This window comes from Strongylocentrotus purpuratus, unplaced genomic scaffold (genome assembly GCF_000002235.5).
Source record: "Strongylocentrotus purpuratus isolate Spur 01 unplaced genomic scaffold, Spur_5.0 spur5_scaffold_1, whole genome shotgun sequence".
NCBI lineage: Eukaryota > Metazoa > Echinodermata > Echinoidea > Camarodonta > Strongylocentrotidae > Strongylocentrotus > Strongylocentrotus purpuratus.
In genome coordinates, this window is record NW_022145594.1 from 925,828 (window position 1) to 939,905 (window position 14,078).

The following is a 14,078-nucleotide window of genomic DNA, read 5'->3' on the forward strand; positions in this document are numbered from 1 at the left end:
TATTATGCGTACGAGAACTTTGCGCGCACTCTATTGTGACGTAACAATCACACCAAATTATGTACACTGTGTGCAGTGTATGGAAGCACTGGATGCACAGTGCTGGTTTGACAAAGTTTTTTCAGTTCTATGAGATTGTCATGGTTGATTTATGTATTTGCTGTAGATGTCTGATTTGGATAATAATAACAATATTGACTGGCTTAACTTTCAGGAGATACCACATATATTGCCCTCACAAGACCCATACTGCCCTCGTCTTTGACTCGGGCAATATGAGTCTAGTTTGGGAAATATCTCCCTCAAGGCCAGTCCATATTACATATATAATCACTCTCAATCAAGGTACACTGCAACATAATAATCTGATTTCTCTCCCTTTTGAACAAAATCTACCACCCGAGTATCATGAAATGCACTTGCGAGCATTAACCACTTGACTGCTACCCACGTACATTTACGTTTTCTCGCATGTCTGTGCGTAGCATGTACATGTACGTGCTTAGGGCATTGCACTTTCAAGACCGTAGCACTGCAAATTACCAAGCCCTGCTGTGTAATTAGCACTGCAATGATGTTATCACTAGGAACATGACGAACAAGTAAAAAGGTTAATATGCATGTGACACCTGTTCTACACATTTTTACATAATAGCAGTGAAGGGATGTTCCTTTGTCTACCTGAGGAACTGTATATTTTGTCCGCTTTCTTTGTCCGTCATATTCATAGTGTATACAGGTCTTGAACAGTAGATGGCGCTCTTCCATAAAAATCCGGCTGTTTTTTGTGTGTACAGTGTACAGTTTTTGTTAGGTGTTTATACAGTACAAAAATGCTGTAGCACAGGGGGTATGAACGCGTTTTGAACCAATGGCAGTCAAGTGGTTAAATTAACAATAATTACGATTTCATAACATTTCTATTTAAGAGCATGTATCAAAATTCATCTGTGTGTGCACTTGCTACTCTCCACCCAGGTGTTAAATGGGTACCCGGTAGGATGCGACCGTCATTGTTGGTCAAACAGTTTTTGAGTGTCAAGTAACGCCTGGCTGGAATGCTCCCCAGGGAGTGGAGATTGTGTGCAGGCAAGCAATGACCGGGGTAATACTATATTTGTAAAGCGCTTAGAGACATTTGTATTAAGTGCTATATAAAAGCTTAATAGGATTATTATTATATTTTTTAATTTAGATACAAGTAGAGGGTTCAGTGACACAAAGACATAACTCCATATATTTAGTTTGGATGTAAGCATGGAGATAAACAATAATATCTGCTTTAGTGACCACCTGACTACAAATATCACATTTTCTGTTTCCCTTGAAAATGGTTTCTCATTGAAACATGTATGTAAGGAACCTGTAGATAAAGACCACCTGCCTATAAAGACCACTTTTCTTGTCTCCCTTGGATGGTCTTAATGGACAGGTTTCACTGTATTACCTTTCTTACATGTAGTATACTTCTTGGTACCTTTTTTGTAAGACTTTGCTCCGGCAAGAATCCACTCTCTTCACAGGGCGAGACTTATATGACATGTCCAAGTGTCTATTCATCTTCACTACAGACTATTAGGATCTCATCGTATGAAGGACGGAAATATCACGATTTGTCCAAGTGTCTTTGGGTGGTATTCTCGAAAGCGGACCAACTTTAGTACATGGTTTAATCCACGGGCTAAGTATGGAATGCCAAGTGTCCATATGAACATATTTTCTAATAATTTAGTCTGTCACTAAATCAAAATAAAATATAATTACACAACTAATAAACAACAACATAACTATGAGATAATTACTTTATCATGGTTATATAGGGACATATCAAATTATTCAAAAAAAATTCATATGGCCACTTGGCATTCCATACTTAGTCGGTGGATTAAATCATGGACTAAAGTTAGTCGGTGGATTAAATCATGGACTAAAGTTAGATGGTGGATTAAATCATGGACTAAAGTTAGTCGGTAGATTAAATCATGGACTAAAGTTAGTCGGTGGATTAAATCATGGACTAAAGTTAGTCTGCTTTCGAGAATACCACCCTATGCATCTCCTAACCCGCATCAATCATTTATACTGCTTGGTAACGTCTATATAGTCTCCATCAGGACTAACCGCTGAGTAGTCCACATCAATCATTTATACTGCTTGGTAACGTCTATATAGTCTCCATCAGGACTAACCGCTGAGTAGTCCGCATCAATCATTTATACTGCTTGGTAACGTCTATATAGTCTCCATCAGGACTAACCGCTGAGTAGTCCGTCACAGGTGGGGTGTATGTAGGACCGGTGATTAGCAGAGGAAACAAACCTGGATCTCTCTGGATTGCAGCTTGATAAAGCTCTTCAGACTCTAATCTCAGCTCCTCAAGGGCTTTCGTCTGTGATCTGTGACGGGTGGCGTAAAATAGTCCAAAATATTAATATCATGAATCCAATTTCAGCTCCTTTCAGCTTTTGTCTGAAATCTGTAAACAGTAATTTCTAGTCCAGGGACCCGTTTCACAAAGCCTTTTTTTTTATGACAAATGACAAATATCAGTGACAAATCTGCTGATAACCAATCAGAAGCAAGGATTTCAGTAGCTTATAACAACAACTGTCATTCGTCACTGATGACAAGTTTTGTGAAACCCCCCCCCCCCCCCCCCCCCCCCCGGTTTGCACGGTTAATAAGTGCCAATTTCTTTGTCTTGTCATAGGCAAAGTTAACAAGTACAAATAAATACCTTGCCAGAAGAAACTTCTTGATTAGACAAGGGATTAGACTGCACTCACCTGATTGATTTCTTGATGGTGTTAGTTTCTGTCACATGCTGCTGGAATTTATAACGAGACCATGCCTTCTGCAAACGAGCTCTTTCTTCGGATGTTTCGAAGTCTGCTTCATTGTCATCTCTCTTTCTGCAAGAAACCAAATTATTTATGATTGATGCCTTTTTTTTTAAATTGGCAACAATGGTACATGACTACATGTATATTCCTTTTCTTACTACAATTTTTTAATGAAAAGCTGTGAATTCGAAAACAATTTGTTTGTAAAAGAACAAAAGCAAACGGTCCAGTAAAAAATGCACTGATTGACAATCTCTATGGTTCTTTATGGCAAAACAGTAAATATGATGTGAACAACATTTTATCAAGGATTAAAAGTTTTAAAGCTTATTTCCTTCTTGAAAACTCTTAACATCAAATACCATTTGGTAATTATGCAGTTAACACTGACTACAAAACTCAGTCACATGGGTCTAATTTTACCGAAGTCAAATCATTTTCTTTTAAACCAAACTATGCAAAACATGTGTTATTTACAATTCTTAACTCTAAGTTGGACTTAAAAATTATGGAGGGCCATTTGTAGCCTTAAAATTAAATATTTCCAAAAGCAAAAACTTAAGTATTTTAGACTTTTCATAAATTCCACATCAAGAGCATGAAATCTCCTTGATAATAAAAAATATGAATGATTTGAATCAACATATGCCTTGTGAAATAACTTTTACAAAATATTTTCAATGATGATAACGGCTTTCCATAATTGTGAAGTCTAACTTAGAGATAAGTTCAACTTAGGATCTTTGTGAAACACCTCCCTGAACATTTTACATAACATTGAATCTACAGATACTAGAACTTGAGATGACCTCACGTTTCCATAACTCAAATATTTTGTTTAAATAATTTTTACGGAACAATCTCCCTCCAGCACTAAAAATCTGCATATCACTTAATTCTTTGAAATGCCATTATAAATCCCACCTTTTAAGTTTGTAGTTTTAATGTGAAATGTTATATATTGCATGCTTGTTTCTTGGTTTTATTTGTTTGTCTTTTTGTTTGCTATAATCATGTATGTATTGTTAATTATGAGATCAAGGTACTATAAGGCTATTTGCTCTTTTTTGTTGACCCCTCATTCTCATAAATTGTTTTTGTTCTAATTATTCTGTATTGATTTCTATTGGTATTACTCTGTTGTGTATATATTTCATGAATGTTGTTTTTATTGAGAATTAAATAAATAAAGACTTAAGACTCAAACTAAAAGGTAGATCACTATGAATATGACGGACACAGAAAGCGGACAAAATATACAGTTCCTCATTCTACCCTCAACAATTGCTGTGGTAGACAAAAGAACATCCCTTCGCTGCTATTAAGTAAAAATGTGTAGAACAGGTGTCACATGCATATCCACCTGTGCTACTTATTTTTACATATTACCAGTGAAGGGATGTTCCTTTATCTACCACAGCAATTGTTGAGGGTGGTAGAATGAGAAACTGTATATTTTGTCCGCTCTCTTTGACCGTCATGTTCATAGTGTATATTTGCTTACTCACCTATCATCTTCCATCAGTTTTCTGTCTACATCGAAGTCTACGATAGGCTTGAGTTCAGGATCACCCATCTTAAACTGAATTTTCTTGAGTTTCTTGAGTAATCTCTGTTGTCTCATAACCTCCTGCTTGGGATCAACTCGTTTCTTCTTCTTGGGAGGCTCGGCTCTGAATTCAATAAAAAACAGTCAATATCAAATTTTATTGGTCTAAAAGGAAATTCAGGCCATAAATTTCAATATTTTTAGGGCAAGGCCACTTTTCTGTAGGAACATTCCTATATTACAGCACAAATAATAAGAATTGGAAAGGGCACAACAAATCTCCAAGGCCAATGAGAAGGGCATTGAGGCCACTCAAAGGGGCATCCAAGGCCATGACCTTGGTGGCCTTGGATTAATTTAAGCCCTAGGAATTTGTTGTGTTTACATGCATTATGCACAGAGAAAAATAGACAAAATGTACATGTGACATGATACATACAACATAAAATGAGTATATAGAGAAAATAAACATTCTTATTATATAGATATTTTCTCTGAATTTATATTATTTCTTTTAGTGACCACATTTTGTACAAGCCAATAAAATTGAATACTACTAGAATGATGAGGAACAAAATGAAGGAAAAATGAAAGAGGTTAGTGATAAGATAAAATAAGAGAAAGCAGACACAGTTCTTCTTTGGAGGCTCAGCTCTGTATTCAAATAAAAAACAGTCAATTTCTTTTGGTGACCACACTTCGTACAAGCCTATAAACTTGAATACAACTAGAGGTGTCGTGGACGAGTGGATATGTCACCAGACTGTGGATCACAAGGTCCGCGGTTCAAGTCCCACCACGGCACTAATGTCCTTTTGCAAGACATTGATCTACATTCGCCACTCTCCACCCAGGTGTTAAATGGCTACCCGGTAGGATGCTAAAACTAATGTGCTTAGATTAGCAAGTGTGCACTTGTAAAAAATTATGCCTGGCTGGAATGCTCCCCAGGGAGTGGAGAATGTGCATACATTGTGTGCTAGTAAGCCTGAATCCGATGACCAGGGTAATAATATAGAACTAGCTATTATTATTATAATTATAGAATGATGAGGAACAAATTACAGGAAATATGAAAGAGGTTAGTGATAAGATAAGAGAAAGCAGACTCAGATCTTCAGACAAGAGAATACTGATAGGCTGCAGTAAATAAAGGGGGCAGGAGAAGAAAGACGATTTTGACTGAAGGAAATCTGGATAGACTGCATACATTGCAGAGATCAAAGTTGGTAGAGTGGAAACTCATTATAACAAGGTACTTGGGTCCAGGGACATTTATTAGGAACTTTGCTATATCAGGGTAAAAAAAAGAAAAGAAGATAAAGTGCTAGGACAGGCAATGTTATTAGATACCTCATAATGTCAGAGCTTGTTATAATGAGGTTCTACTATATCAATAAAACCTGAACCCCCCCCCCCCCCCCCATACACACATACACACACACTGGTAGAGATGATGGTGATGATAATGGTGATGATGGTGATGATGATGATAATGATGATGATGATGATGATGATGATGGTGATGATGATGTTGATGTGATCATGATGATGGTGATGATGGTGATGACTATGATGATGACAATAATCATGAGGGTAATCATGATGGGGATGACAATGATGAAGATGGTGATGGTGATGGTGATGATGATGATGATGGTGATGATGATGATGGTGATGATGATCACGATGGTGATGACAATGATAAAGATGATAATGATGATGGTGATGACAATGATGATGGTGATGACAATGATGATGGTGATGACAATGATGATGATGATGACAATGATGATGGTGATGACAATGATGATGGTGACAATGATGATGGTGATGACAATGATGATGGTGATGACAATGATGATGGTGATGACAATGATGATGGTGATGACAATGATGATGGTGACAATGATGATGGTGATGACAATGATGGTGATGACAATGATGATGGTGATGACAATGATGAAGATGGTGATGGTAATGATGACATACACACCTGAGTACTTGTGTCGCTCTGATTGATAACCCTCCAGCCCGAGTGAAGAAGTTACGCACCAGCTGAAGACCCTGCAGACTTGCCATCGTCAAGTCTAGTATAGATCTCTAGTCTAGGAGAGAAAACATATATTTACACAAAGTGTTTAAAGCCCCTCTGCACTACTCAGAGCTACTTGCGCCCTCTATATAGCAAACAATGCCTAATCGGTGCCTGTTGGTCCCCCATGATCCCCTTTTTCTTATGTTAATTGAGAGCTGAGTTGATGAGATAACCACCTGCCAGTGACCTTGCAGGGAGGTTTAATCCCCCAAACTAGTGGAGACGGTCTTTAAAACTAATCAGAAGAATGTACTCAAAAGCCGACCACCTGTTTACAATAGACCACACAATACCAACATGGGAGTTGCTGTGTCAGACGTGCTGTAGCATCACCAAGAAAAGAAAGGTAATGTGGAGGTATTGTATGAAAGAATGCAAATTCTTTTATGAGCATGTGCTGAGCTGGGGGAAGTTACATACCACTGTCTCTTGTTTCACAAGATGAATAAGATCTGGAGCCTCTTTAGGGTGGAGCTTAGCAGGTCTGAGAACATTATCTTTAAAAATATTTAGAAATCTATGAAATATATTTAGATGTTTGAATAACATAATATGAGTTGTATGCAGCCCTGCACATCAACAGGAATCAACTTAGAAATATTTGGATGTCACCCCACCTTTAAATAAATGTACATGGATTTGAATTGCCACTTTGTCTTTGATGGTGACTTCACGATAATACTAGCTTTAATAGTTTAGTGTACTACAGTGCACACACAGAGTTTGCTGAGCCCGAAGGTAGTGTATTTCATTTTTCTTAGTGAGCTCCAAAGGTAGTTCCCACCCAAGGTTAGTCGGCCGTCGGGTAAGGCACTAAAGGAAGTAGACCGAAAGCTTCAGTCTCTATACCGTCGGTTGTTCCACTGAGACTACGTCTGGCTCCACTAGACCTCCGGTTATAGAGACTGAACGATCGCCTATGCCAGCCTATGTTGAAGATATCACGGCTAGATTTTAGCCGTTAGGCCCCTCCCACAAACATGAACAAACTTGCCACGGCCGTATTGTTATGCCCCCAAAATCCCCCAAAATGTCATTTTACCTCGTGCATATCCAATTTTACATTAGGCCTAGGCTATAATACATCGGTTCCACTTACTAGCTTGATTGAAATAATCCGTTTAATGGTCCCTTTTAAGGAAATTATGGGTCAAAATCGACATCCATGTTGAAAATCTTGCAAGCCGTGTTAAACTCTCGCTGCCGTCAATCTCATCCCTTCTAGTCTACGCCGAAGGCAAAATGATTATGAAGGAAAAACTGTGCGCCATCTACACGTTCGTAATGGCGTTATCACAGTTTTTCCCATTGGGGGATTTTGGGGGCATAACAATACGGCCGTGGCAAGTTTGTTCATGTTTGTGGGAGGGGCCTAACGGCTAAAATCTAGCCGTGATATCTTCAACATAGGCTGGCATAGGCGATCGTTCTGTCTCTATAACCGGAGGTCTAGTGGAGCCAGACGTAGTCTCAGTGGAACAACCGACGGTATAGAGACTGAAGCTTTCGGTCTATAAGGGAAGCTGAACTTTGGAAGAGGTGAAAAGAAAGCCACATATGCATTTGATTTGATGTTTACAAATTACACCATTATTTGCGCAGACAAATGGGTGCCAATTAAGGCTACATGTAGGTGATATCAATATCATATTATTTCATATTATATTCCACATACTAAGAATCTTGCTCTACGATTGGTCAAAAGTAAATCACGTGATGAAAGATAGTTCGCCCATCATTGCTGGATGAAGCAAAAAGTTTGTTACACTGTGTAGATATGCTACTATCTACACAGTGCAATGCACTTTAATTGTATTCGCTGCGTATTGCTCTCCTCTTTAAGCGCTTTTAGTGTTAGTACGCGAACTTTGGTCATGCGCGAACTATATGGTCACACCACCATACTGCATGCACTGTACGTATCGTACACCGTATGCTAGCTGTTAATTGATGACTATTACTCTAAAATGCCGGAAGAGGTGAAATGTTTCCGATGTGGAATATAAAGCAAATAATCACCTTTCGGTTTCAGGCGATGGCAAACTATCACTTCCTCGGCGATCTGAATGTATACGCTATCTTTCTGAAGCAAAATCAGAAAGATAGCTTCATCCAGATCGCTTCGGAAGTGATAGTTTGTCCCATCACCTTCACCAACGGTAGTATCACTGTCACAAGACCCAGCAGGACTGCCCACGCACATAGCTTTAAATAAAGTCCCCTGTTCAAGAACTGAGCAACATAAGCAGTCCTTCTTTCCCAGGATTGTGAGGTCTTGGAATAACCTGCCGTCGTCCGTTAACTTGCACCATGTTATCTTTAATAGCATTGCTAGGTAGGTGACTATCCGCACGTCCACGGTGCATCGATTTGGCACCGCGCTCTTAATTCACAGGGCTCTACTCAAATGGCCGTCGCTTACATCATGAATACGGTATCGAACCACATGTGGGATATTCCACTTCGAAATCGTTCTTCAATTTTGTGTTTGCGATGATCAGAACCGGAGCTAGTATGAGCAACCGCAGATTAAAGATAAACTTTAGTACTGGTAATGCGATTGCATTGTGAAAGAAAAGTGCGCATATTGCTTCTTGCTGATGAGGGTTACAAAAAGGTCACAAGTTGTCACACAACTCTCCTTTGACTTGTGTGGTTTATAATTAGGGCCTAAGGGGGGGGGGGAAGGGTTACCAAAAATGAATGTTTTTTTAAACATTGAAATATCATTATTTCACTATTTGTTGACCGGCTAGGGTGATGATCTTGGTAACATTTTAGATGTCTTTTACGTGCTCTTTCGAATGGTACTATTTTTAAAGAGATTCAATGAATTCTATTTTTTCGTTCGCGTACGTAGTAGCATTGCACCATGCACCTGGCTCTCGAGAGCACGCACACCTGCACACACACACACTCATCAGTCTGCAAGAATCTTCAACTGTGAAGGAGGCAGACTCAACCCAAAGAAGAAGGAGAAGGCTAGTACTAGATCTAGATCTAGTCGTGTGGGAAAGGGCGAGTCGAGCACAGCTAGCAGCTCGGCACCGACATACACCGCGGCCTGGCATTGCCCTGGCCCACCGGCGCGGCGGCTTAATTGAGTCGAGAGCCCTAGACCGAAGGCCTGCATGGGCCGCGGCCGCAGACAGGTGAACCTGAAGTCAAGCAAATTTTGGGCACCTTATTTTACATATCATAGACAGTACATTTACGATAATCATGATAGTTGCCTGATAATATTTACTACTACTATATTATTATTAGAATATAAATGTGTATTCTTACCAGTAAATGTGCGTACAACTGACTAAAAAAGCATGACAATTCAATAGAAATTCTACTTTTTCGTAACTCGGGCCCGCAGTTCTATTATGGTGGAGTGTACGATTGTTGTGAGAAAACAGAACAGGAAAAAACATTGAAGATCGAGCGCGGCGTGCAGGTTGATTTAACAGAAATTGGCTTCCTGACAATACGATGTATTTATATTTTGATGAAGAATCTCAATAATGTATTCGAAGTAATTAATTCGAAGTATTAAAGGAATTGGGTAACTTTGTTTCAGATTCTGAAACATAATTCTGGATTTAGCTCATGCTGCAATGATAATTATAAACCTTTATAGGTCAGTCATGAACCCCACGAGCTGACTTTTACAAGCCGATCGCCTGTCTAGATATTTATGATTGGAAATCAAAATCAAATTTGCGTTTTCCTGACGGTTTTCATAACACTACAGTCTATTTGGGCAAACGAGTATGGTAACAACACGGTCACTCAAAGATTCTTACTTTTTTTGAGGGACTTCATGATCATTTTGAAGCGCAATTCTTTTAGGGCTAATATCACGACAATAACAATAGGGCCATGCAACCCAGATTTAACATTGTTAAACGATGCCTTTAATCAATCATCATTCATTATCTGCAATATAGAATCTTTGACAAAATTAACATACTGGTACCCCCCCCCCCCCCTCCCCAACCCCCTAAGTCCAGTGTGTAAAGTCAATAGGCCTACAGGCCGATTTTTGTGTGTGTATTACCAGCCGGACATAATTGTTGCGTGAAAAGTACCCCTTTACCAGAGATTTTGGGAACATCATGAATGAGGTTCCTCAATTCCCGGAGTGGGGGGGGGGGCGCCAAAGGCATCAACGCCTTTGGCGACAGAGCTCCCTGGAGTTAACCCTATAACACAAGCTAAATTTGACTTGCCTTAGCTAGCGCTATATATTTTAATCAGGATCATTTCCGCATTATTAATGATTTCACCATCTGTTCAGTATATTTTTAGGGAAGTTTGAACCCCCCCCCCCCCCCCCAAGTAAAAGAAAAGAAGAAAAAAAAGGATTCCAGTGTGGCCCATGTAGAAAATTAATGCAAGAACCTCCAAGGCGCCTAAATTATTTTGAAGCTATGCTCGTATCTTTTTTATACAGCATCTCAATTTCTTTACATAACAATTGAATAAATTTAAGGGGATCGAATAAAAACAAAACAAAAACATAAAATAAAGTCATTATATAGGATCTACTTCCCCTTGCCGTACTACACACAACCAACCAAACATAGCTTCTAACAGACTACCGGTAATTATAACACACTAATTCAATGCAACATGCGCTAAATAAAATGTTGTATCAATAATCTTTATTAACATTCTCTGAAACAGAATTATATCTGTATAAATCTGAATTATACAAGCCTTTTACACCATGTGGATTATATCCATATACTATCACAAATTCAAAAATGTAACAATGAAATCCAGATTACCATGAACATAAAAACAAGCTGTCTATTAAATCCAATGACCAGAAGATCATCATCAACAGTGGGTTTGTTGTACAACATTCAGAAAATATAATTAATGAGATTTTACAATTTCAATATATGTCCCAATTGACATATTAAACGGTCATCCCCCTAATTTTATCATACTTGTTCAATTCATTCCATTCGAGATTTCATGCCTCGTTGAGACAACTGAATGTTCATATATTGGGATGAGACACAAGCCTATGATATGGTCTGTTTGGGGCCAGAATGGCATTAACTCTGTGTTACAGTATATGATGTAATGCCCTTCTTGCTTCAATTAAGCGGACAATACATGAACTGTATTATCATCTTGAAAGGGGGAACCTTATCCATCTCTTTTTTCCCTCAACCACACCCCCCCCCCCCCCAACCTTGAGTAAAAAAAAAAAGAGTACCGAAGCTGTGACATCATAAAAATATATTTTTAGAATTTCTTTTTCTTCATTTTCCAAAAGAGCATAAAAAATGATGTCCAAATGTCGAAAACCAATTGAATATGTTAAGTATTGGCCGAGATATGACCATCTGAATAAATAATAATAATAATAATAACAATATTTATAAAGCGCAACATATCCATCTCTAGAGATGCTGGTAATCATAGAAAATAAATTCTCTCAGAATCCAACAAAACTGACAATGAATGTTCAAGATTACAAATAAATGATATGTGCCAAACGATTTTGGCAGAAATGTATAGAGGCCGAGGAATGAGCAAACAAAGATAAGAAAACCAAGATAATTAGGGCCTGAAACCATGTGCTTATATACAACACAGGTAACTATGTGCAAATGAGAGTTGTGGTTTTTAAAGAAGATGATTTGCAGCAAGTTTGTTTCTATTTAACTGGTTCAAACAATCCATCTACTGCAGGATAAACAATCCAGAATTAATTATAGCCAAGTTCTCTCGACATATGACTCCCATACCAGAGCTCAAGATTAGCTTTAACATGTATTCTGAAATATGTATGAAAGAATGAAGACAAAGTGAAGAAGAAAGTATTAATGCAGCACACAAGGAAATCACATAGCATTAAAGGGCAAGCAAAGAATACTGTTCAAATCTTGGCAATTTACTGCCAAAATAAAAGTGACAGAGACTAAATACTGACCAGCATAAATAAATAAAATAAATATTTCAGTCTTCAAAACTCTTTGCTAGATGAGTTGAAAAAATAGTGAGTAGATATATGTGCACTTATATTTTTCATTTTCCTTTCTTTCTTTCTTTACAAATTTGGCACAAGACACAAAGAGCTGGGTTGAAAAATAACCATACAAAGCAACCTAATACATCAATTCTACTGCATGAATAGCATTAAAAGAATCTGGGCTAACTGGGACTTCGGGCAAACTCGATCGGCCTCGCTTTTTTGGTCATTTTACCTTAAAGGGATAGATGAGTTCTGTTTTCAGACCTCAAATGCCTTCAAAGTGCATGATTATTGCTCTTATTCTTATCTATGACATTTGTTGTGCCCTTTTAGAACCTAAAATTGCTATGAAGGTAATTTTAGACCCCAAAATGTGTGAAATGTAGCCAATACGATCATACCAATTCAGCTCCACTTTTAAAAAAAACATGGTGACCTAATTGCAACCCTGAAGCCTAACCGTCTTTCTTTGGTGACAAAAAGACCAAGGCAAATGTTGTCTTATTGTGAGGTCATCATGCACGACTGTCCCTGATTTGAAGCTAAAGGTTTACATTGCCTGACAATTTAACTTTCCATCTACACCAATCATCAGATTTCAAATTTTTTGAAATTTAAACACGGATACAAGTTTCCTATCCAAATCTGTTCAAATATGGGGCATATAGTATGCAGAAGGCTTTATATAAGGACACATATCTTGTATCACTTCTACAACAACTTTCATTATCTAATTCTAAGATCATTGAAACAACGAAACTTGGTGGACATACTTGATGATTACATAACAAACATTTAAAACAAGTCCAAATTACTTTATAATATGAATTTAGAACACCATTACAACTGTCCCAGAATATTGGCTTCCATAACTAAATGTCTTTTTAAGCTTCAAAAGAGAATGGCATTTACCAGCCAGTGACAAGAGTATCAAGCTTGCAAACTAAGAAGTATTTATGATAAATTACCTCATACCGCACAGGGTAATCAATTTCTTTATAGATAAATACTGAATTATCTTTTTACTGTGTTGATCATTATCAACACTTAGGGTGGTATTCTCGAAAGCGGACTAACTTAAGTCCATGGTTTAATCCACAGACTAGGTATGTTATACCAATTGTCCATATGAACATATTTTTGAATAATTTGATATGTCCCTAAAATACAATAACATAATTATATCATAGTTATATTGTTGTTTACTAATTATGTTATTACATTTTATTTTAATTAGTGACAGTTCAAAATAAATTCTAAAACATATTCATATGGACACTTGGCATTCCATACTTAGTCGGTGGATGGATTAACTATGGACTAAAGTTAGTCCGCTTTCGAGAATACCACCCTTAGGAGCTTTAAAATGAATAATTGAACTGACATTCCAATACTGCATAAAATAATGATTTAAACCTAAATAATATGGCAGCTATGAAGACAACATATTTAATGCTTTGAGGTGTAGTGGTCTAGTGGATAAGTCACCAGACTGCAGATCACAAGGTACCGGTTTCAAATTCAAGCCCAACACTAATGTCCTTTGGCAAGACGTTTATCTACATTTGCCACTCTCCATCCATGTGTTAAATGGGTACCCGGTAG

The 14,078-nt window shown here is 37.8% G+C and overlaps 1 protein-coding gene across 1 annotated transcript; it reads right to left on the reverse strand.

Annotated features, from left to right (window-relative positions):
• Positions 1 to 1,973: 1,973 nt before the first annotated feature.
• Positions 1,974 to 9,876, reverse strand: LOC575317 (39S ribosomal protein L40, mitochondrial). Its single transcript, XM_030977330.1, has 5 exons — positions 9,779 to 9,876; positions 6,389 to 6,500; positions 4,352 to 4,516; positions 2,787 to 2,912; positions 1,974 to 2,396 (listed from the first exon to the last, which is right to left on the reverse strand). Exons 2-5 carry the CDS (start codon positions 6,472 to 6,474, stop codon positions 2,210 to 2,212), a joined length of 564 nt encoding a protein of 187 aa, XP_030833190.1. The 5' UTR covers positions 6,475 to 6,500; positions 9,779 to 9,876; the 3' UTR covers positions 1,974 to 2,209.
• Between the last annotated feature and the right edge of the window lie 4,202 nt (positions 9,877 to 14,078).